Genomic DNA, 26,395 nt, shown 5'->3' with positions numbered 1-26,395 from the left:
AATAATAAGTAAAATATCAAACCAAGTTGCATTTATTTTAAAGAAGCATAAAGCATACGCAGGCTTTAAGCAAAACATAATTTAATTATCTAGTGATAAAAATGAAACATGGATAACACTTTACAAAAAGGTCCCATGCATTAACTAAAATGAACTAACAATGTGCAATGCATGTTATAGTATTTTGTTAACGTTAAAAAAGGTTCATTTTTAGTTCATATTCGCTCAGATCTATAAAGATTTTTTTGTCATTAAATTACATTTTCATAAAATTGTTTATCAGCAAATGTCGAAAATTTATATTAACTGATTAACAAATGCTTTAAAATTATATTTCATAGTTAGTTCACGTTAACTAATGAAACCTCATTTAAAAGTGTTACCGAAAAATGCATTTGTGACTCTTGATCAGTCAATGATGCAGAAACGTGAAGCTCTAGCATGATTTGTTTGCAAATGCAGCCTGGTTTGCTATATTTGTTTGCTAATGACATTCAGATATCTGTAAGTGTCCAAATACGGTTCAGTCCCACTGTATATGTGTATTTTGCCAGATCAAACTGGAAGGCACTTAATTTGGAGACGCCTGTCCCTACAGATGCAGTCCTCACCGAAGGACCAATCACAGTGCTTAGAGCTTATCACACCTCTCAGAGCTGCCTATAGACTCCTAGAGCCAGTTTCAGATGAACTACATCTCCCATAAGCCGCACTAAAAACTGGAATGTCCAACTTCCTACTTGGAAGTTCAGCAGAACGACACTTCCAACTTGCGTAAATTCCACATCCGAATGGTGGGAACGCAGCATTTGACCTTTCACCTCTGCATACTGAGGGTTACGGATAAAGCACGCCGCAACCAAGAGCTTATTTCCACTGCAAAGGAAATGCGCAGTTTAATGCCACACGTGGCAAACGCTTTAGCGTTCAGGAAACTCCTGATAGTAGCTTCCCATCTGGATGTGTCCGATCAGAGGCGGCGCTCTAATAGTAACGGTTCAGGCTACGCGTTCCTGGGACGTCCGGCTGTCCGTTCATCCAGATTTCCCGTATGATCCGCTCTCTCTCCTCCAGCCGCTGCGCTCGCTCCAGCTCCTCCGCCGATGTGAAGATGTTGGTGTTGAGCGTGCGCTCGAAGCGCCGGTGCCGGCGGGCCGAGAGGTCTGAGCTCGTGTCCCAGTCAGAATCGGAGTCACTGGTGCCGCTGTCAGAGTCCGTGGGTCTTGGCCGCTTCTTATCGACGCCGTGACGACGTTTACAGTCCGTACGGCAGGAAATCTGAACCACCAGCGCGAAGAGTGTGAGGAACAGACCGGCACACACACCGCACATGAAATACAGCGCACATCCCTCCGGGTGCTCTGTGATGGAGAGAGAAGACACTTTTCAGGACAACATGAAATAAAAATGGACCCATTTACTTTCTTGAAACGTATATTATTTTACGGGTCATTTTGACCCAAACACATATTCGAGTTGTCGGAAAAACCGACCTAAGACTAAATTAATCTAAGATGTTTCCCTTGAAATTGTGTGGCTATTTCTCATTTAGTGTCATAAACACACCTGCAAAGGAATATGTTACGAAATAGCCATGCGAAATGTACACTCACCTAAAGAATTATTCTGTTCAATTTCTCATTAATGCAGTTATCTAATCAACCAATCACATGGCAGTTGCTTCAATGCATTTAGGGGTGTGGTCCTGGTCAAGACAATCTCCTGAACTCCAAACTGAATGTCAGAATGGGAAAGCAATTTTGAGAGTGGCATGGTTGTTGGTGCCAGACCGGCCAGTCTGAGTATTTCACAATCTGCTCAGTTACTGGGATTTTCACGCACAACCATTTCTAGGGTTTACAAAGAATGATGTGAAAAGGGAAAAACATCCAGTATGCGCCAGTCCTGTGGGCGAAAATGCCTCAGAGGAGAATGGGCCGACTGATTCAAGCTGATAGAAGAGCAACTTTGACTGAAATAACCACTCGTTACAACCGAGGTATGCAGCAAAGCATTTGTGAAGCCACAACACGCACAACCTTGAGGCGGATGAGCTACAACAGCAGAAGACCCCACCGGGTACCACTCATCTCCACTACAAATAGGAAAAAGAGGCTACAATTTGGACAAGATCACCAAAATTGGACAGTTGAAAAATGTTGCCTGGTCTGATGAGTCTCGATTTCTGTTGAGACATTCAGATGGTAGAGTCAGAATTTGGGGTAAACAGAATGAGAACATGGATCCATCATGCCTTGTTACCACTGTGCAGGCTGGTGGTGGTGGTGTAAAGGTGTGGGGGATGTTTTCTTGGCACACTTTAGGCCCCTTAGTGCCAATTGGGCATCGTTTAAATGCCACGGCCTACCTGAGCATTGTTTCTGACCATGTCCATCCCTTTATGACCACCATGTACCCATCCTCTGATGGCTACTTCCAGCAGGATAATGCACCATGTCACAAAGCTTGAATAATTGCAAATTAGTTTCTTGAACATGGCAATGAGTTCACTGGACTAAAATGGCCCCCACAGTCACCAGATCTCAACCCAATAGAGCATCTTTGGGATGTGGTGGAACAGGAGCTTCGTGCCCTGGATGTGCATCCCACAAATCTCCATCAACTGCAAGATACTATCCTATCAATATGGGCCAACATTTCTAAAGAATGCTTTCAGCACCTTGTTGAATCAATGCCACGTAGAATTAAGGCAGTTCTGAAGGCGAAAGGGGGTCAAACACAGTATTAGTATGGTGTTCCTAATTATCCTTTAGGTGAGTGTACATTACGATTGTGATGTCAATTTGACCAGCAAATTCCATGGTTAAAGCCAGGTGCAAGGACTAGAGGTTGCACAGAATAGTCGACTGGTCAACTTTAATGCTCTGCCATGATGCTTTAAGCTTGACGTCTATAGTCGCTGATCATGGCCTATAGAGACAGAGCACATTTAGGCCACGCCCACACCCTGGGCAATACAACCCTCTCCATTGACTTTGTATTGGGTGAAGCGGCCTCCTTGTCATTTCTTGCTTCTAACAAAAGACAGAACAATGCCTAAAAGCTGCTGTGTGACAGGGTGTACAGCAAACAAGTTAAAAAACACAGAACTACATTTTTATAAGCTACCGAACCGTAAAAGCCAACCTTTATGGATACAGGCAATAAGACGTGAAGCATCAGCAGGAAGAATGGGTCAATTGTGGGATCCTGGCACTCAGTATGCCTACGTGTGCCTCTCAGGTTCACATAGGGTGGTGAAATAATCCTTTAAAATAAATAATCCTTTAAAATAATTAATGTTTAAAAATAATGAATGTTTTACGTTCCCCTCCAGTGGGTGTAGTTCTCAGTGTAATATAACATGTCACGCCTGTATACACTTTAGTTTCCTTAAAGGGGTGGTTCCGTTGTTTTTTTCTAGGCTTGGTTGTGTTTATGGGGCGCAGTATAACATGTCTTAATACTTCTTTTTTTTTTTAAAGCCGTATTTTTCTTATATTTTACCTTTATTCCACACCGCTGTCTCCACTGTCCTTTGAACGACTCGTTTGCTTCCTGCTTCTATGAAGCCCATCCCTCCGAAAAACGCAATGGTCTTAGATTGGTTAGATGGCCAAATGTAGTTTGTAGTTCTGCAACAGCTCTCTCTCTTTCGTAATGACTGCGACATGGCCTCGCCCACTTTGTTGCGTGTTCGCGGGGGCAGTGTTTATGTTAATAGCAAGGGTTTATGATGTCACCAACCCGGGAAGAAGCTTGTTGTAGTCCAAACCGGCCGTTTTTGTAGGCAATAAACTGCCATAACTTTAGAAAACAATATCTCCGTTTGCATTGAACTTTCAGCGCTGTAACTTTGCAGATACTGTTTGTGCTCAAGCAGCAACATTACACACTAACTAAAGTTTAAAAAGTGAAATCGCATGCAACCACCCCTTTAAGTTTTTTTGGAGCGATAGCTTATAAAAACTTAGTTCTGTGTTTTTAAGCTTGTTTGCTGTACACCCTGTCACATAGCGGCTTTTAGACGTTGTTCTGTTTTTTGTTATAAGTCAGAAATGACAAGGATTGCTGGATTGTTCCCGGTGGGCGTGGTTTTCAGATTATGACGCGTGTCGCTCCGTCTCTATAGAGGGCGCAACAGGATAAGAAAATCACAAATAAATGCATCCTCTGAGCGCTCCACAAGATGTGTTTGATTATACCATCCTGATGCTCAAAATTGATTGGGTGATTTATTGCACACGTAAGTTAATCGCCCTTTTGGGCTACACACAGTAGCGCGCACGACACGTGCACAGAATCATTCAGTCGTGCAGAAATGTATTATCAACACTGCTCTGTGATTTATCAATAAAATAGCTTAGAAACTGAAACATACTAGCATATATTTAGTAACTAAGTAACTAAAACCCATAGCTTCACTATATTAAAGAGGTGCAATTCATTTGCCAGGTGCAATTCACACAATCTCTCTCTCACTAATGCATTCATAATCTTTATTGAGCTACTTTATCTGTATCTGATTTAGAACAAGATGTGAGAAATAAACCGACCCAAAGACAAAAGAACTGATAAATAAGCAGTTATGTAGGAGCAATAGCGTTGTGGCAAGCACTGTCATACATCATAGCTGTGCACAAGAAAACCCGCGTTCACAATGTAACCCCTCCTGTTCGAACTGCCCCGCTCCAAGCGGGACTCGAACCCGGGTCCGCCGGCATGAGAGTCAGACGCTCTAACAAGGAGGCTAAAGGCTGCAACCTCTAGCATCAGTCGCTAGAGCGTCTCTTGAGATCAGAGGAGTGAGGTTTACTCACACAGCAACTACTAGCTGGCCTCCATTACACTCACCCCCTAAACCTCACTCCCATCCGGGTCACGGTACCAATGTAACCCCTCCTGATCGCACCGCCCCGCTCCAAGCGGGACTCGAACCCGGGTCTGCCGGCATGAGAGTCAGGCGCTCTAACAAGGAGGCTAAAGGCTGCAACCTCTAGCATCAGTCACTAGAGCGTCTCTTGAGATCAGAGGAGTGAGGTTTACTCACACAGCAACTACTAGCTGGCCTCCGTTACATCAGCTCGAGGTTCTGGCTTATTTGTTCAGTAATGACATCATCAACGATTGGTCGACGTTGACCTTACTTTAATCACATAAATGTTGATAGGACGCCCCCTCCCCCCATAAATTTTTTTTTGTTGTCAGTTTCTCATCTACCATCTGAGGGTATTTACATTTATGAATTTGGCAGACACTGCATTGAAAGCATACATTTTATCAGTTCATTCATGTGAATTTTACTGGGTATCAAACTCATTATCTGTTGCTTTAGGAAAAAATATTTAAAATACTGTTTATAATATTCCGATTTTGTGAAAAACAATCGTTTGAAAACAGTTGTTAAAATACAATTTATTCTCAAGTTTACATTTCTACCTGATTTTTCTTTGTTTTTCATAGTGTGATTTGTGGTGAGATGTTTTGAATCGAATTAGGTTCAGTTTGACTTGGTATATTAAACAACTGATAACATTAAGCAACAGCCAAGTAGCTACTCCAAGCACTTTTTTTAGTAAACTTGCATTCAGGTCCGGCTCTATTTTTGTATTTATGATTCAAATAATTCCTGATGGATAAAAAAAAAAGAACAACCCTAAACTTTTTCTCATTGTTGAATATCTTCTTGAATATAAAAATATATCAACATCATTCAGAAATACAGCACTATTCAAAAGTTTGGGAAATAATTTAATACTTTTATTCAGGAAAGATGCGTTAAATAAAGTGACAGTAAAGACAATATTACAAAGGATTATGTCAAATAAATGTTGTTGTTTTTTTATCCATCAAAGAATCCTGAAAAGAACCTTTCATGGTTTCAACAAAAATATGAAGCATCACAGCTGTTTCCAACATTGATAATAATCAGAAATGTTTCTTGAGCAGCAAATCATCATATTAGAATGATTTCTGAAGGATCATGTGACACTGAAGACTGGAGTAATGATGCTGAAAATTCAGCTTTGGTCACAGGAATAAATTAGGCCACATATTAACATGTATTCAAATAGAAAACAGATATTTGAAATAATAATATTTCACAATATTTCTGTTTTTACTCTATTTTTGATCAAATAAATGCAGCCTTGGTGAGCAGAAGAAACTTCTTTCAAAAACAATAAAAAGATCTTAAGGACCCCAAACTTTGAATAGCTGTGGGTTACTAAGTGAATAATAGTGAATATTTTTTTTTTTTACATGATCTTTGTAAAAAAAAAAAAAAAGATTATTTCCTTAAGAACGAGAACCAGCTGACTACTCAAAAATGAATATATGTATATTTTGAGTTTCTCTATCGAGTTGCTTGCATTCAGAGATCCAGCGCAGATGTGTGTGTGGTTACCTGTGATGTAGGTGTAGGCCGTCAGCATGCTGGTGATGAGAGCCATGGCTGGTCTGATTACGGTGGAGATGGTTGGGTTTGGATCGCTTTCTCCAGACTGATCCGTCTCTTCTGAATAAGGACCAGAACTCCGGCCTCGCGTCGACCTCCCTGCGATCAAATCATTGTGTCTTTAATTTACAGCACTGAGCTGAAACAACCATCATCATGCGATTGCTACAAAACAGAACATTTATATTTCTATGGTTGGTTAAAACGCCTCAAGCTTTTATGTCTGGGAATAAAAGAATAAGTTGGATTTGCATCAATAATTCATCCACAGCTTCTCATTGTGTGTGTTCATATGGTGTTAAAGGAAAAGTTCACTCAAAAATGAAAATACTGTCATGATGATTCTCAACCATCTTGTGGCATGACAATTATGATTATGAAACTTAGTAGATGTTTTGCACAATGATTCTGATGCTGTCAAGATCCAAAAAGGATAAAACATGCATACAATTCATGTACTATATTCCTAAATATGTCTAAATATCAAAGACATGAAATGTCATTGGTTCTCCTGATTGACACCATGTTTTGTCATACCATATTTAAATATATATGCATACATGACTTCAGAAGAATACAGTGCACAAGTTATATGGACTACATTTATGGTACTTTTATGGTGCCTTTTTCGTAATTGTTGGAGCTTGACCTCTGTAAAATCATCTGCTGCAAATATTAACTGAAAATATTCAGGTAACGGGTTTCAGGATATATTTACTTTGGTGTTGTTCTAATGTCGTACGCCCTTCTATCTCCAGACTGATCCGTCTCTTCTGAATAAGGACCAGAATGCTCTTCCTAATGAGATTAGACAGGCTAACTCCTTCTGTGTTTTTAAATCTCTACTTAAAACCCACTTTTTTAGGCTAGCATATAAGTGACTCAACTTGTTTAAATGTATGTTTTTTAATGTTTATTTTTTAATGTATTTTATATTGTTTTATTGTATTCTATACTGTCCATAATGTTTATGTGAAGCGCTTTGAGATGTAACTTTAAAGGCGCTATAGAAAATAAAATGTATTATTATTATTATTATCTATTTCAGACTACACAATTAATAATACAAAAAAAGATGCGAAAGTATCATAGAAAAGTCATATGCGACACACGGGTTTATGATAGGGTTTGGTGAAAAACAAATCGAAATTTAAAATATTATCATAAACTTTGAATGGGAGAAAGTGCAACGGCCAATATAGCGAATAAGCCACGCCCATGAAATGAAAGAGCCAATCGTTGATTAGTAAAGTCATTGCTCACTGCAGCTGCCATTAGAAGCTCCGGTTGCTATAGAAACAGAGACAGTTGTTGTCAGATTACATTTGTGATTTCAAATATGAAATCGAGTCGTAAACTTGGCGAACAGTTTTGGATGAATTTGATGTTTCCCCTCTCAGACCAAATATTCACATCAGAGAAGAAAGTATTGATTTCTCACAGCTTGTGTGTTTTTCTGTGTGAGTCGGCGTGAACTGTGTCACTGATAAAGTCACACGAATGTGCAGAAATGCACAGAAGACCAACGGCCAAGTTCAGGATTTTATTTCGGTTTGTTTTTAACCAAACCCTATTGTATTCCCCCAAGATCATTGAGACTGTTTTCCAAGATGGCTCCTGTCTGTATACGCGTAATGTACTGTCTTTATAAAGTATCTTCTTATTAAACCGTTTGTACACTTACAAAGTTCTCAATAGTCGGGGAGCCAAAGTCTCAAAAGCTCAATAAAATGGGTTGAACCTGACATGGTCTGCCATACTTTTTATTTGTGTTTTTTCTGTTAACTTTGACCCTAAGAACCAATAATTGGAGGGTCTGCTCTGCCGGAAATATCGCGAAAAAAAATTGTGGCCATTTTCATGTATGCACCCTTTATTTTTATCAGAAAAATGTGAAAAATGACTTTTTTCCTCAAATCCTCAGTGGGTTGGGTAGGCTGTCAATAAATGCATTCCAGATACACAGAACACATGTGCTGACAACATCCACTGAAAAAATAACTCTTAAAACACATTTCTACATGATTTTGCATCAATTTAATGCAAAAAATAGGCGTTTTCTCACTTTTTTCTAATATTTCAATCTTTACTTTATTGGCAATCAACTATTCCCCCAAGTTATGACATCAGTCAATATGCCATTCTTTTCACCAAATAGTATACTCATTCCACAGAAAAATTTATAAAAATCCAATCAAAATCAATGGATCTGTGATGATTTCACTACTAGTTGGCGATCAACAAGCTCAGAACCTCAATAGAATTTTAAGCTACTCTCAAAATTATGAAAAACATGCTGGATATTTAGCATCACTTATGATCTTAGTAATTTGAATGAGTTTGGAACAGCCAACAAACGGTAACCAACGGTTACCAACGGACTTCGAAGCTGCTCATCACTGTCTGTGGTATGTGACAGGTCTGCCCCAGCATTTTGGGAAAAGAACGGTAGGCCTAATATGGATATTGTAATGGTAATTAACTGAAAGGACCACGCCAGTCTTCAAACAAGTATTTTTCTGTTGATTCCTCATCCCAAACGTATCCCTGTAGCAGCAGCAGAATTCATTCTCTACTAGTTTACTTAGCTAGCTTTAGCCGTTTTAGCTAATTTTGGTGGTTTCTTTAAACGGCCATAAGGAATGGGGTATTTTTTTTAAAAGTACGTCTACGACTGCTCCCTGCCGGTCAGCCGCTTCAGGGGGTCGGGAACGAGGCTCGGTTGACACCCGAGGCCAACCTCGAGAGGCTGGTTCCCTTAGCAGATTATCTCGGTGCATGGTTATGCCTTCCGAATATATCTTATATTACCCTCTCCTCAAGTTCAACTGGTTGGTCTGGACTGCAGTGGTCCCAGAGCAGGTTCGGGTAAGGGAACAGGAAGTTCACTCTCAGTTGGTAAAGGAGGCCATAGAACGTGTTCCTCCGCCAGACAAGGAGTACGGGTTCTACAGCCGGTACTTCATAGTTCCCAAGAAGGATGGGGGGGGTTTGCATCCAATTTTAGATCTGAGGTACTTGAATCGTTCTCTGAGGAAATTCAGATTTGAGATGCTCACAATTCCAACCATCGTAAGTCAGATCCAGTTTGAGGACTGGTTTGTCACGATACTTCCATGTATCCATCCTTCAGGAAGTTCCTGAGGTTTGTTTTTGGGGGGTGAAGCATACCATTATCAGGTTCTTTAGTTTGGCCTGGCTTTTCCCCCTCGCATGTTCACCAAGTGCATGGATGCAGCTCTGGCTCCAACTGAGTCTCAGATGCATCCGTGTACTGAACTACATCGACGACTGGCTCATATTGGCCCAGTCGCGAGTAGTGGCAGTTCGGCATTGAGATGTCGTCCTTGGCCTTCTTGGCACATAAATTGCCTTAAAATGCTGGTGGTCTACAAAGCTCTGAGGAGCTTTTTCCCGGACCTCCGCGGCCACCATGTCTCATATCTAATTCATCAAGGGGGTCTGAGGTCGCAGTGGTCAGCCCTCTATGCAGACTGGCACACCAGATCCTCCTGTGGTCCCAAGGGAGACTGTTGAGCGATATATGTCCCCGGGGACCAAAATCAGGGAACAGACGTCCTGTCAAGGCAGGGGCTGAGGCCTGGGGAGTAGCGACTTTACCCAGAGGTGGTGAAAGCCATGTGCGAGAGGTTCGGCCCAGTGGAAGTGGATCTGTTCGCGTCTCGAGAGACATCCCACTGCCCTCTGTGGTTTTCTCTCAAGTGCAGACGTGGCTGCTGCGTCTATGCATTTCCCCCGTTCACTCTGCTCCCGGGAGTCTTGGAGCGGGTCTGCCAAGAAGTGATCAGCCTACTTTTAATAGCAACCTGCTGGCCGACCCAGGTATGGTTCTCGAACATCGTAGCACTGCTAGCAGGCCTCCCGTCTCAGGCAGGGGGCACAATATTTCACCCCCGGCCAGAGCTGTGGAACCTTTGGGTCTGGCCCCTGAGGGGGCCTGGTACCTAGAGGCGGGCCTATCGGCAGGTGTAGTTGAGACCTTACTCAGCTCCAGGGCTCCTTCCACGAGGAGATAGTACAGCATGAAGTGGAATGTGTTTTCCACTTGGTGTAGAGAGCGTTAGGTGGACCCAGTCAACTGCCCAGTGGCTTCAGTGCTGGAGTTCTTCCAAGATGGTTTCTCCGCCGGTTTTACCCCATCCACACTTAAGGTGTACGTGGCTTCCATTGCAGCTTTCCACTCGTCTGTAGGTGATGGGCCTCGGGGTAAGCACCATTTGGTTGTATGTTTCCTCCATGGAGCTCGGAGAGTCCCAACTTGGGATCTGGCAGTGGTTCTGGAAGGGTTGTCTGCGGCTCCCTTCGAACCGAGTCGGATGAGGCAAAGAACCTGACCTTTAACCCTCTCGAGTCGGCAATCACGCCGGGGTGATTGGCTTGCTTTTTTTCTTATCAGTGCCAAAGAGACTCAAATAACTGTCGTTTTTTATCATTCAGGCAAGTGTCATACATCATTATAATCTGTTAAATTCTATTTTTTTTACTACAGTCACAATAAAAACAAATGGTTGTGCTTTTTGCAAAATAAAGAAATCAAACATGATGCGCAATCTGCAGCCTCTCTGTCAAAGACTCTCTGTCATTCAGATAGTCTTCAGAAAATGACCTCTATCTTATTGAATACTTGTCTGACAAACATGAGCCATAAGTCTAAAGAAACGCTGAAATGTCAGGTTTTAAACACTGTAAACCAAATCAAAAACAAATATTCTGTGTTTATGTAATCCGTTTGAAAGCAGATCGACGTTAGTTGTTCCTGAGCGGCTCATTATAGACTAATGCGACCACGGCCACGGCCACGAAGCATGCGCTCTATTGAGATTCAAATACTGAGGCGACGCCCACACACACATCAGCTCAAACACATTGTGCACGAGGGCGCACTGAAGAAGATATCTTCTTCATGCATGATATATATCTGCATGATATACATCATGCATGATATATATATACCTGACATATATATGATATATATGTGTCAGGTATCACCATGTGACATTGACATAAACAGCTTCCAGAAATCGCTCTAACAATGTTAGACTAACATGCAGATAGACAAGTATGAAGATAATAAACACACAATTGCAACAATATATGGCTTATCTGTGTTATTTATACCATGTTGGGTGCTTTCATAATAGATTATATATATAATGCAATGCTACTCGAGCTTTTATAATTATGCAGAATATTGTAAAATATATTTTCTGTCTGATTTTTTGATCCAAAGCCAAATGAGATCACATAAGGTTATTTAAAACAATTGGTGCAATAAATCATAAATTATAGTTTAATGAATCATAAATTCTTGTGGCAGAGAATATAGATCCTTTGTTCTGTTGCTCTCTGTCACATAGGCCTACCTGCAGCTCATTCATTATGCAGCTCATTAATGCGAGTCCTTTGTTATCTCAGGTGCTATCTCATCATTATTCATTAGATACCACGCCTCCTCGCATATTGGCTTTGTGAAGAGAAACTGTCTTACAAATTTTAAATCAGTGTATTGTTTTATGTGAATGAGTAGGCTCAATGATTCTCACATCAGTATAAAGAAAAAACTCTATGCAAATACAGACAGGAGTCAAAAGTCTTGGGAACAGATATCTATTGTGTGTTTTGAGGCCTTAATTTTAAAACAATTTTTTTTTGTTTTTTCAAAATCTGTGCATAAACATTTTCCTCTCAAATATACAAGCATGTACATACATGTTGCTCACATATTATAGTAGCCCAGTTTGTGCTGAATACAGTGCAATTACACTTTTGCCATTAATGTGTTTATAAGCAACTGAAAAAACACAAATGTCAGAGCATGTCAAAACTTCTAAAGGGCCCCAAAACAGCTCAGACTCCTAGGGGTTAAGGTGGCCTTTCTTCTTGCTATCACTTACTGAGGAGGGTGGGGGACCGGGGTCGGTTACGCCAACTTGCCTGGAGTTTGCCCCTGGCGGAGTTAAGGCCATCTTACTTCCAAGGCCGGGCTATGTGCCCAAGGTGCCATCGAGTGTGGCACGGTCAGTGGTTCTTTAGGCCTTCCATCCTCCACCTCACGTGACGGCGGAAGAAAGGAGACTTCACCTGCTCTGCCTGGTCAGAGCAGAGTTCTGGAAAAAAGAGTTTATCTGGAGAAGTCTTCACAGTGGAGGAAGTCAGACCAGTTGTTGGTGTGCTTTGGCTCATCCAAGAAAGGGCTGCCTGCGCCAAAACAGACAATCAGTAAGTGGATTGTCCAGGCTATAGCCACGACTTATCATGTGCGTACTTTGCCTTCACTGATAGCCGTGAGGGCTCATTCCAGAGACATGGCATCCTCTGTGGCCCTCCTTTCTGGAATCTCGCTTCAGGAGGATCTGCGAGGCAGCCGGGTGGGCCACCCCGCACACCTTCATTAGATTCTACAATCTGCAACTCCCTGCGACGCCTGGCGCTAGGGTGCTCGCGTCCTAAGTGTGCCTGGGTTCCAGCTTCACACTAGGGTGGGCGTGATTCTCGTGTGGCCTAGTGGGTATTCGTTCCTCTAAGTGTTGTTAGATGCAGTGCGAGTTCCCTCGAAAGGGAACGTCTCGGGTTACAACTGTAACCCTTGTTCCCTGAGAAGGGAATGAGACGCATGGAGCGTCTGCTTGATCGCTATGCTTAGGAGCATCCCCAAAGTGTCGTTAGATGCAGTGTCTCGTTCCCTTTTCAGGGAACAAGGGTTACAGTCGTAACTCGAGATGATTTCTTTCACCTGAATGCACAATATTTCCCATTTGCAGATTTGGTTCTGATCTTATTTTAGGATTAAACAAGAGAGGAGAAGCGTGGAGGAGAGGAGGAGAAGAGAGAGGAGTGAACAGGAGAGAACAGGAGAGAACAGGAGAGAACAGGAGAGGAGTGATGTGAATTGGAGAAGAATGAAGGATGAAGCCTGAGTTCTCAACCAAACAGCTGAAGAGAAACCTGCTCAGTACCAACTATACTGCTTGCATAATATGTCAGAAAACAGACAGTGACGCTGGTCCTCTTCAGAAACTGACAAATAATTAAGCAGATCCTAAAGGAAGCAAGAGAAGCCAGAACAGCTCAAGCCAGTGGAAGTCAGCAGATGCCTGGAAGTATGACTGAAGACCCGTCACTGCAGCTAGAGATATCATACCTGGACGCATCCCGAAGAGTGAGCTCTAACCTGTATAACCAGCTGGCATGGATGATAACAGATGCAACTTCACAGTTAGGTGAGGACGACCGGGTGAAAGTCAGTCCTAAGCAGCAAGAACAAGTTCTCAACCTTGCCCAGGATGTCTGCCAAGCAGTTGCCAAGATCACAACACTCTTCCATTGGGAGAACAGGGTTATGTTGAAATTAAAAAAGATGCCTAGACCATGATGTTTAATAATGTGGACATTAACAACCATGTTAAATATCCAGTATGTCTATCGGAATTTTGAGAGTAGCCTAAAATGCTATTGAGGTTCTGAGCTTGTTGATCGCCAACTAGTAGTGAAATCATCACAGATCCATTGATTTTGGTTGGATTTTTATAATTTGTTCTGTGGAATGAGTATACTATTTGGTGAAAAGAATGGCATATTGACAGATGTCATAACTTGGGGGAATAGTTGATTGCCAATGAAGTAAAGATGAAAATACTGGGGAAAAAAGTGAGAAAACGCCTATTTTTTGCATTAAATTGATGCAAAATCATGTAGAAATGTGTTTTAAAAGTAATTTTTTCAGTGGATGTTGTCAGCACATGTGTTCTGTGTATCTGGAATACATTTATTAACAGCCTACCCAACCCACTGAGGATTTGAGGAAAAAAATCATTTTTCACATTTTTCTGATGAAAAATAAAGGGTGCATACTCTAAAATGGTCACAATTTTTTTTCGCGATATTTCCGGCAGAGCAGACCCTCCAATTATTGGTTCTTAGGGTCAACGTTAACAGAAAAAACACAAATAAAAAGTATGGCAGACCATGTCAGGTTCAACCCATTTTTGAGACTTTGGCTCCCCGACTACAATGCTTCGGTTTGCATGTAGGGACCCTCATTATGCTACCGTGTTAGTGAGAGGCTATTTTGAGCCTTGTTAGTGGTATTAACTAGCGATTTAATATGACTTATTCTTTGCCCCATTTAGCGTTATAAGCTAATCTGTTTTTAGAGGTAAAACTCTTTACATTCGATTTTCATGAAAACGCATCCCAGAGAACGATCTACTCGGTAACCATGTGTTAATTACCCCTAGGTTCATTTTTCACCGGAGTTGTCCTTTAAAGCCCAACGCTGGTCACTAATCACTGCCATTATATTGCGAGAAAATTATATTTATATTAGAAAAAAATCTACACAGTGAAAGTGAATAAATAACAACTAAATCTGAACAAAAATTGTGTGAACTATTAATACATTGGGGGCTTTCGCACCGGAGGAACCTTTTCATAGTTCCTATAAATAATGGCGGAAGTACTCGCTTTTTGGCGTGTTCGCACCGCAGGAACTGGGAACGATTTTAGTTTTAGGAACTCCTTTTGAGGGAACTAATTTAGCTCCGACATCCGAGTACAGGGTCTAACCCAGCACAACAGGAACTACCAGTGACATAAGTGTATGCAGATTGGCCGAACGCACGCTAAACATCGGCACCTGCCATTATTAAAAAAGCTGGGTACACACATATACAGTCTATACACTCCAGAAACTAACTCTACAAACATGGAAAACGGTGATTGATAGATGGACCTCTCAACTTTTACTCTAAAGAGAACATCCAACACAACTTTGAGGGGACCAAGCAAAACATGATCATGTATTTCTGCTAAGCGAGCGACATTTGACATCAACCACATGACAAATGCAAATACATTTTCATATACTGTCTACTTTCTTTGTATAACAGTTCTATCTAATAATGTATTAAGATGGGACTGTTAAACAGATCGTAAAGTAATGAAGCCACAGAATGTGAGCGCTGTGTGCTCAGGCTCTGGTGTTCTCAGCGCAGTCAAAATAAAGGTCAGCCGCGCCATCAAAATAAAATTCACAACAACAAGAGCGGCTTACGTCAGAGTTCCCACTGGTGGTGCGAATGCAGCCCGAGGGGAACTTTTACTTCTCTGGGAACCGCCCTGGTGGCTAGTTCCTATAACTAAGTTCCTAGAACTAATCGGTGCAAAAGACTGTTTTGACCTAAAGAATGTTCTGGAAAGAAAGATTTTTTGAGCAAAGAGTCTCAAGAAAAAGCTTCTTAAATTAGTTTGTACAATCTCAGCTCACAGGAAATGCGTTGTGCTTTAGTTTTAGTTCTGTTCTACAGTCAAAACACGGCTGTAGCTACAGCAACTATCAGCATCTGATCACAGAGAGAGTGTGTGTGGTTTCTGATCAATGACTTCACACATGGGCGTCGGAATCATTGTATGTGGGTGGGACAAGACCCACCGACTTTTTAAGACTAATGATATTGGACCCACTCACTTTTATCGTCTCTAATTCATCATCAGCACATGTCTGTTTACCTACCTCTAACTGACAAACACTTATTATTAAACATCACTTTTCTAATATTTTCTTCATTTTTATTGAAAATAAATGCCTTTCTGATCTGATATGTGATGGGAAAAGGGAGTGGAGCGAGTTCGGCAAAAGGCGGATTCGAACCTCAGGTCTATTTGCATCAAAACTTGATGCCATGCGTCTTAACCCTACACTATTGTCACTGTACAAGAATCAGTGTTTTCAACCAGACGTTTGTTAAACAAGGCGGCATCTACTCCAGTAAAAAATTTCTGGGAGTGGACACACCCACGTTTTTTTTGCTTCCGACGCCCTTCACATCAGCGTTTCCCATCATTGCGATGAAGCTGATTCCAGTCAGAATGAGGTTTTGTGTGTTTAGGTTCAGGGATTATGGTTTGTTTCTTACCTGGCGCGGAGTCAGAGGTCAGAGACGGGGTCCCGTCAGGAGGGGCGCTGTCTCCCACCACGTTGGGGTCATGAGGCACTGATGGGGGAGAGGGGAACGATGGATGCCTGGAAACTGACTCCTGCACGAGTTTCTTTGGGACTAAAGAGAAACACATAATTCAATAATTCACCTAAAAACATATTTCAACCTTTATACCCCCTCACACACACACACACACACACACACACACACACACACACACACACACACACACTCACAATGTATTAGAGATATAATTCCCTCCACTGATCACGAGTCCGTCCAACATACACACAGAAAAACAAGACTGTCTTTGTGCAGTGTAAACAGTGAAACAAGGGGATAATATAGCAGCAATCATCAGGGTCTAAAACGGGAAGAGTGGACAAAATGACCACAAATTGGCTAATTTGAAAGGTACGATCCTATTTATAAACTTCTTTAAATCACAGTTGTGTAGTAAGGATTTGTTTAAGTTACAGTGACTCTTATCACTGGAATCTGATTACATTTGGCACGTGTTCTCAGAGTTTTGTGATGTTTTACGATCTAGTCATTATGGGCCACATTAAATGTGCTGGTTCATATCTGCCTAATTATCTGACAAAACAAAACGCATTTGATTACTTTTTATTAGAAGTGAATCTAAAAACAGGACGAATTGAGGCCTAGACAGAGCTTAAAAAAATAAAATGGAAACATAACTCTAAGTACAGAAATAATAAAACTGGGTAAAATAAAATATTTATAATATAAATCATTATACACTATCATTCTACATTTTATTATATATTTTTAAATGTAATTTATTCCTGTTATCAAAGCTGAATTTTCAGCATCATTACTCCAGTCTTCAGTGTCACATGATCCTTCAGAAATCATTCTGATATGATGATTTGCTGCTCAAGAAACATTTATGATTATGATCAATGTTGAAAACAGCTGTGCTGCTTCATATTTTTGTGGAAACTGTGATTCCTTCATGAATAGAAAGTTCAAAAGAACAGCATTTACTTGAAATAGAAATCTTTTGTAACATTATTAATGTCTTTACTGTCACTTTTGTCCAGTTTAATGTGTCCTTGCTGAATAAAATATTCATTTCTTTCAAACTTTTTTTTACTGACCTCAGACGTTTGAACGGTAGTGTACATACTCTATTATCACTTACATTATTATGGATAACATATTATATATAATTTATTTACATAATTAAATGGAAACCATATAAATTAAGTAATATTCGTTATTTTGCTGCTTACATCCCTAAACGGTCTGCCAATGGCCCTGCAACAGTCAGGCAGAGATCTCTGGTTTGTGCGTGCGCACACACACACACACACACACACACACACACACACACACACACACACACACACACACACACACACACACACACACACACACACACACACACACACACACTCATGAAAGCTGAAACACTCACCAGTGCCAGTTACTGATGACGGAGTTATTCTACTTACACACACACACAAGTTTCTCTGAGGGAGGTCACACTAAAAGACTGACACGATATCACTCACATACTCTCTCTCTTTCTGTCTGTGTGTGTGTGTGTGTGTGTGGGTGGGTGGGTGTGTGTGATTGTAATGCCCCTGGAGCAATTACAGCACACTGATTGGGGGTAATTGGAGGCACATGTGAGCTTATGTATATTTATGTGTGTGAGTGTGTGTATTTTCATGTATATCTGTGTTCCTTTTCAATGTCCGTGTCCATGCTTATACAAAATCTTTACAAAAGGACAGAATAAAAATAAACAAAAAGGCTAAATGAGAATAACCCATTTAAAGAAAAATAAATCACAAAGGAAATCCTCAAATATAAGTCTAGAGTTTCTGAAGACATCTTAAAATGTGCTTAGATTTGCCAAGACAAAAATTTCATCAAAAATGTCTCATCAAATTCCAAGACCAAATGTGGTTAAGCATTAAATCTATAGCTCTACACTGTATGTCAGCTATTGACCAATTTGTGCCTATTTTTATTTCTCCTAACAAGTTTTAAAGATGTGAGACAAAGTTGGTACTTTTTTAAGTTATCTTTTTGGTGTTTGGATGCCTTTATTGGAAAGGACAGTATAGAGAATAGACAGGAAACACAGGGTGGAGAGAGTGGATCAGGATTGGCAAAGGACCTCGAGCCGGGACTCAAACTCGGGTCGCTATATGTCGGAGCGCTGCCCACGAGGCTATCGGCTTCAACACATCGTTGGTACTTCAGTAAGATCTCCAAGAGGTCTTGTAAACCTCTGAGCTGTCGGAGCTAACAAAACAGCAGTGTCAGATCAGCACAACACAACAACACTGACTCTACCAGAACACAGCAACAGAGTTTGGGGCGGGGCTAGCGGTTTAACCAGCCAATGGGAGACAAGGGGAGTGTATGAAAACACACACTGTTTTTGCAATTCTGCTTGGACACGATAGTGGCACAGAAATCGCACACTTTATGTTTAAACACAAAGAACACAGAGTGAAAAAAGACAGAACAGAGAACAGTGAAAGAATCAACATGGAAATATTTCTGTCATCAGCGTCAAACCAAACCATTCCAGACCTCAAAATGTGTGTGTGTGTGTGTGTGTGTGTTTTCTCTGGCATAGTGCAGCTCTATTATGTGCCATATGCTGATTTGTGCAGGAAACAGACACACTTAACTCACTGAAGTGTGGCATTCTGGGACAGCTGGAGTCATTGCTGCTCAAATAGAGATATACTAATAACTACAGCAATCTGTGCAAACACACACACACACACACACACACACACACACACACACACACACATCACTCACTCACTCACTCACTCACTCACTCACTCACTCACTCACTCACACAAACACACACAATCTCTCGCTCACTCACTCACTCACTCACTCACTCACTCACTCACACAAACACAAACACACACACACACACACACACACACACACACACACACAATCTCTCACTCACTCACTCACTCACTCACACACACACACACACACACACACACACTCAAACACTCACTCACTCACTCACTCACTCACTCACTCACACACACACACACACACACACACACACACACACACACACACACACACACACACACACACACACACACACACACACACACACACACACACACACACACACACACACACACACACACACACACACACACACACACACACACACACACACACACACACACACACACACACACACACACACACACACACACACCACTCACTCACCCACACAATCTCACACTCACTCACTCAATCACACTCACACACACACACACACACACACACACACACACACACACACACACACACACACCTGTTGACCTTTAGAACTCAGTGGCCTTACCATGGCAGGCGCTGATGAGTGAATGACGGTGTAACGTGTGTGTGTGTGTGTGTGTTTAGAGAAACACTGTTTGCTTCACTGTCTTTCATTAGAGCAGATGTAGGAGGGATATCGGGCAGTGTTGTGTTTGTTGTTGTGTAATAGTGTTTTGTCTCAGTCAGCGTAATCTTTAATTGTGATGTTTATTCTCTTGTACACCATCAAACTCCCTGTGTAGGACACACATTCCTGATCCTCTCCTTAACGCTGAAGTGTCGTTTCTGAAGTGTGTAAAAATGCTATTGCAAAAAAACACTCACCCAGAAGTATATTTTCATGTGGACTTTTAGCTGACCAATAGTTCTGTCGTGACAAGTCTGGAGTGTTTGGCATGGTAATGGATATGACAATGTTGACAAGTTTGGTCTTTTGCAGAATAGATCTGTGCGCTGCAGATAGATCCATCCATCATAGATCTACGCAGATCAATCAACTGTTTGGTTAGCCATATTCTTCAAGATATCTTCTTTGGTGTTCAGCAGAAGAATTACATTCATACAAATTTGGAACAACTTTTGAGGGTGAGAAAATGATGATAATTTTTTGATGACAGTTTTTTGGGTGAACTATCCATTTAAGGGCCCGTCAGCCTAGAGTTTCATGAACTTGAGTTGAATACATTTCAGGAGTGGTTATTAAGTAGTTGCTCAGGTATAAAGTACATCAGTGTGACTGTTACAATACAGTTATCAGTTAAAAAGACATAAAAAAAATCAGAATTCAACATCATCATACAACAATTTACAATGAAATTCAGGGTTTAGAGTATCATGAATTATTTGAATAATGCAATGATGTCAAGTGAACCTCCACAGATACTCCTCCTCAGTGTCCAGAGAGCAGTAAAACCTCTGTGTGCGGTGTGTGTAGATATAAAGAAGAAAAGAGACAGCTGTTATCATCGCAGAGCTAATATTAGATCCGCACATGAAAACGCTCAGCTCTTTCTAAGTCTTTCAGGTGCAACGGAAAGACAAGGAGAGTCTAAGTCAGGTATGTGTGATGGAGGGATGGTCAGTGTGTGTTGCATATAAATGTGTGTTTTGTCCTCCTATAGTGTCTGAACATCAACACAGAAGTAATTAATAAAGGGATAGTTCACCCAAAAATGATTTATTCACCCTCAAGTTGTTCCAAACCTGTTGAACACAAAAGAAGATATTTGGAAGAATGTTGGTAACCAGACAGATCTCGGCAGCCATTGACTTCCATAGTATGGAAAAATAGGTTACCATTTTTTTGGGGGGGTGTTCAACAGAAGAAAGAAACTCATACAGGTTTGGAACGACATGAGGGTGAGTAAATGATGACAAAATTTAAATTTTTGGGTGAACTATCCCTTTAACATGCACTTTAACAAAGCACTTTTTCCATGGCGCCTCACTGGAAAGGGTAAAAACACACAGTAGGTTTTATGAGCCTTTAAAATAATCAGGCACTAACGTGACACGTTCAGACTCAAGTTTCACTGTACTGACCCACAGTTTGCTTTACCCACACGCCGTCTGGCAGGAATGCACTCTGGGAATTACCAGAATTCCAGGCTGATCCCTCTCATAGTACTGGTTCTCTATTCTGTATGAGACAGTTGTGGAAAACTATGTTTCAGGACATGCGCACACACACACACACACACAAAATGGGTTTTCATGTTTTATGTGGACATTCCATTGACATATTGATTTTTGTACTGTTCAAACTGTATATTCTATCCCATAATCCTAAACCTACCGATCACACAAAACTTTCTGCATTTTTACATTTTCAAAAAACATCGTTTAGTAATGATTTATTAGCTGTTTTCCTCATGGGGATCTTTGTGGGGACATTTTGATCCAATAATGTAGGGTTTACCAGGCCACACACACACACACACACACACACACACACACACATGCATGCATCTAAATGAACACATACAGACTCTATTCGAGCAAACTAAAAGCTGCTGAGGCTTCAAGATCAGCATAAAGATGTGAAGGACATTAAGATATTGCGACAGACGTCAAAGTGTCAACAAAGAGAACAAACACATCCTCCCAAACTTCTTCCCAAAGTAAACATGCACACACATGCAAGTTTGCAAGATTTCAGTGTTTTTCTTCTTGTTATATAAACATCGGATTAAAACCTTCCTACAACATTTGGCCTTTATGAACTAGCCATGCTATTTTCATATGTTTTATGTAAAAAATCGACACATATCTTATATTTTATTCTATTTTTCCATGTTTTTTTTGTGTGCAATCATTAAACATCTCAAATTTCATCTGAAATGTCTCAGTGAAAGTCTATTATTTAGCTTATTTTACTTCTTGTTTGTATTTTCAAAGCATTATGATTGTTTTCCTCTTGTTGCAGACCTTGCGTAAAACATGAAAATTCATATTTTTAAAGCTTGGAAAATCTAAACAAGGAGAAAAATGAACAAACTAATTCATTTCAGTGAGAAGCTTGAGATGAAATATGAGATACAAAGTAATTTGAGAATAAAATAAAGCGGGGAAAAATCAAGGAAAATATAACAATATATTTTATAATTATTATTTATATTTAAAAAACAATATAAATATAGATAACAAATATTTTATAATAATTGTATAACATTTTATTGTGTATTTCCACTCAAAAATGTGTGAAAGTATGATTTAATTTTGTATATTTAAGATTTTTGCAAGCCTCAGTAAGACAAAAGAGTTTGCAGTTTATCCCCAAAATGTTCAAAATGTAATTTCCACTGCAAAATGTTATTAACTGAGATGTGTTGGAAATGACATTTGATGGATTGGAGAAAAATGGCAGAATTTTCCTGTGACGCACATACAATATAAACACAATTGAATATTGTTAATAGACACATTCAATAAACTGGTTCTAAAAGTGTCCTTTAAAAGAGTTTCATGTCTACAAGTGCAGAGGGTCAAAAGTGCATGAAGACAAACACATTCACACACATATTCATAAATGACAGATCAGTGAAACATCCGAAGAATGTTTTTCTACACACTATGTAGAAACAGAGCGCGAGAGAAAGAGAAAGTAAGAGAGAGAGATGGATAGTGTTTTCTCTGTGTAGATCCACCTGGACAAACACAGTCACGTTACGGCATTGTTACTGAACTGAATTGGCACTGATAAAGAACACACACACGCAGCGCTGACTCTGTGTTTGTGCTGACACGGCAGACAAACCCACGCTTACCCAAACACAAAGAGCCACGGCAGATCTACACCGGATCTACACACACTCAAACTACAGTCGCACATTAAACTGCAACAAATCAGGCAAAGTTCTGGACGAAAGCCTGAAAGAATCAGGGCAGAAAACATTTGATCTTCCTGTGGGCGACTCAAAGCTCAGTCCTCAAACGGCCTCAAATGATGCATAACACACAAAAATCACAAGAGATCTCCAAAACAACGAGCTCCAACCTGATTGGCTGGTTTTACATCACAGTATCATAGAGTGGTAAAGAGATGACATCAAAACCCGGCAAACTAATTTCCTATGGCGTTGTATAATATTTTTTTTCAATGTATGAGTAAAATAAGGTCTGCAGCTAACATAACTTGATCACACTTGGATGTTTTGTTCTACAACATAAATGACACACACCCATATGGAAAACACGAATTTTGAAGCAGTTATGTTTATTTAAAAAAAAAAAAAAAAAACATATCAGATCCAACAGCACTGGTGTGGAAACCAGGAGAAACATTGTGCCATGAAAAAACAAGTTTTCAGTCCACAAATCACCAACATTCACCATGGATTTAATGCAGTAGCGCAAACTGTAACCATGGTATTGTGGCAGAAATAGTCGAATGCCTTTAGCATTTTTCAAGTGCTTCCATAGCTCTAAATATTATCCAATTTAAATGTTATTTTTAATGTGATGACCAAAAGTCCTAGCCTGGCTGTGCCCTCCTAAGTACTTCCTTCAGTACTCCGTCTGGGACTGCGGTATAGTCTTAGGTTTTCTCCGAACAATTTTTTACCGGTCCAATCAGCGAACAGAGTGAGTGGCTGAGAACGATGATGTCGATGTCGTTCGCTAGTTTGAGTTGTAGTTCAGTAATGGCGGCGGAGAAAGATGCGAGCGAAGCCATTCATTCCGTTGTGGCACCGCTGCCGAATATCCAGAAGTTAAAGCCGGAGCAAGAACAGTCTTTGCTGAGTTTTTTTGGTGGCCATGATGTTGTGTCCCGGGAAAAGTCTGATTTTCCAGCTCGCTCCGTTAGTGGTGAAGGAGTTGGCTGAAGCCCCGACTAGCCCCGGTAACGTAATTGTTGTGCGTGCGGTCGGAAGGTATTGTCATCATTTACAGGGGCTAGTCAGTGATTTTATTGCCGTCTATCTCCCACCATCCGCGTAAAAATCCACGGCCGAATGACCTACTGTTTTTGACAAACACCAAGGTTGTGTGGTAATTTAATTGCTGTCCGAATATATCTCTTCAAAATAAGTCCTACTGGTAATTTGGATGCATTTCTAGACTTGTATTTCTTTAAATCCTGGCAAGTATTTACAAGAGCAATATATTTCATCATGCTCAAAAAATAAAAGGAAGAAAAGCACGTAAACATCTGAATTGGGCCGTTATTTCAACAGCATTTATTCTTATCATACCAAGCATATGTTATTTTACTTACAGTGTACAATCATGTTACGGACCACGTGAGCGGCACGTTCCTGATCACAAAACTCTCCCCTCCACCGTGAATAAATCACAATCCGAAAGGTTTTATCACTGAGGTGGCTGCACATTTATTTTTACGGACTTCCATGTGAGAAACAGAGGCGAACGGCGCATGACATATGTCACGACCAAATGTTAGCGATTTGTAATGGCAGATCCAGAGTGGCTCTTGGCAGATCCAATATTTTTAAACTTCAACAGAGTACCCGCCCTCAAAGAAGTAAACGCTTGTTAATGGAGAGTGACCAGACTCTCTGTACAAATGAAATGTGCGAGAGTCTGGTAGGACCAGGCTACAAAAATCCACCCAGCGCTACCAAATCAGGTGCAGGTGCAAGTGGCTGCCTATTTTTCAACCATTTCACTTGAAATGTGCCCCGCAACAGAAGGGGCCTCAGTTTGAGCTTGAAAAAGAGCCCCGCCCCCTGCCATTACGTCATGCAAACGGCAGGGTCTCTGTGTGAGTTCTTGGGCCCTAATATACACCCGGCGCAAAGTGTTTTTTGCTAGTTTCAGCCCGACGCAGTTATCATTTTCACGTCCTGCTCCACGTTGTTTAAATAGCAAATGCACTCGCGCCCATCAGTTCACCCATGGACATGCTGGTCTGAAAACCAGTTCAGGTGCATTGTTGGCGTGTTGCTATTTTGAGGAACTGAAAACGACTGCGCCATTGACCAACAAAAACCTGCTCTAAAGTCATAGTATTTTTTGTGTTATTTAAAGGGTGCGTTAGTAATATGCGGCTATAGGCTGGTGCACAACAAGCGTACACACTGCTTGTTACACACACATGGTCGCGCAGAAGCACAAAACATTTTTTTAAAATTAAAAATCAAAGGATTCCTCTTTGGGGAAGCGTTCAGTCTTTCCACTCGCAAATTTAACCATGTAAATAGCGCATTCACCATGGTGCAATTGGCTTTTAAAGGGAAAGGGAGATGAGACTCTGATTGGCTTATTGCACGTTACTCCCAAAACACTCCCATGATTCATTAAGAGACTAGGGGCAACCCTTTTGGATCATGTGCCTGCCGCGCTGACCGTTTTTTCTGTCGTTAAACTAGCAAAAGTGGATTCGGACACGCCCTAAGTGCACCTGTGCCATGCGCTCAGATCATTAAAATATGCCCCTTGTTTTTAATATTATAAAGGATATTGCTAGTTAAGCAATATCATACGAGTAAGAGTGCTGTTTTCCCAAATATCAGAACGTTTGCAAATGTCATTGATTTTACACAGCAGTTCAATAAACAAGTAGTTAATATCAGGTGACTTACATTTTAGACTCAGAATATTGTCTGTTTTGGCTCCAATTTAAAATAATTCCAAACAAATCCACAATGAATCATTCTAATGAATGATTCATACCTGAATGAATCAGCTGTTTTGAAAGAATCATTTCACTGAATGATTCAATGACTCACTTGTTAAGACAATGAGATGCCGCCACCTACTGGCAGTTTAGTTTCATATTTAAAAGTATCATTTCATTATGGTTAAAGAGATAGAATGCGTAGATAGTGGTAGATAGAATGCATTTATAAATAGACTATTATGAGTGAAATATGAGATAACATTGTTGAATATATCGGAGAAAATAATTGGCTGGTGTCACCATCTGTAGAACTTATTGGCACCAGTGCTACTGCTCTCAAATGCTAGTCTGGAGCCATGACACAATGTGATAAAATGTGTAGAACTGTACCAAATATAAACAGAGAGAAGCCATATGTCATCCAGTTCACTTACAGTAACCCCCGTACTACTCCTTTCACTGACTGTCTGACTCATTGTCTGACTTGAGCCATTTTTACACAACAACTGGCTCTAGTGGTTCAAAAATAACCAGCTTGGTCAAACTGGC

The 26,395-nt window shown here is 40.7% G+C and overlaps 1 protein-coding gene across 1 annotated transcript in view; it reads right to left on the bottom strand.

Moving 5' to 3' along the window:
- Window positions 1–247: 247 nt before the first annotated feature.
- Window positions 248–26,395, bottom strand: part of eva1aa (eva-1 homolog A, regulator of programmed cell death a) — a 76,144-nt gene continuing 49,996 nt past the window's right edge. Inside the window, exons 6-8 of the mRNA XM_079832023.1 lie at window positions 16,393–16,533; window positions 6,407–6,556; window positions 248–1,361 (exon numbers count right to left, since the gene is read on the bottom strand). Coding sequence (XP_079688149.1) covers window positions 985–1,361; window positions 6,407–6,556; window positions 16,393–16,533 — 668 coding nt within the window. The 3' untranslated portion in view covers window positions 248–984. The remainder of the gene's footprint in view (window positions 1,362–6,406; window positions 6,557–16,392; window positions 16,534–26,395) is intronic.

This window comes from Gobio gobio (assembly GCF_949357685.1).
Source record: "Gobio gobio genome assembly, chromosome: 12".
In the NCBI taxonomy this organism is placed as follows: domain Eukaryota; kingdom Metazoa; phylum Chordata; class Actinopteri; order Cypriniformes; family Gobionidae; genus Gobio; species Gobio gobio.
The sequence above is the reverse complement of the archived record's forward strand: the minus strand, read 5'-3'. Positions and strand labels throughout refer to the sequence as shown.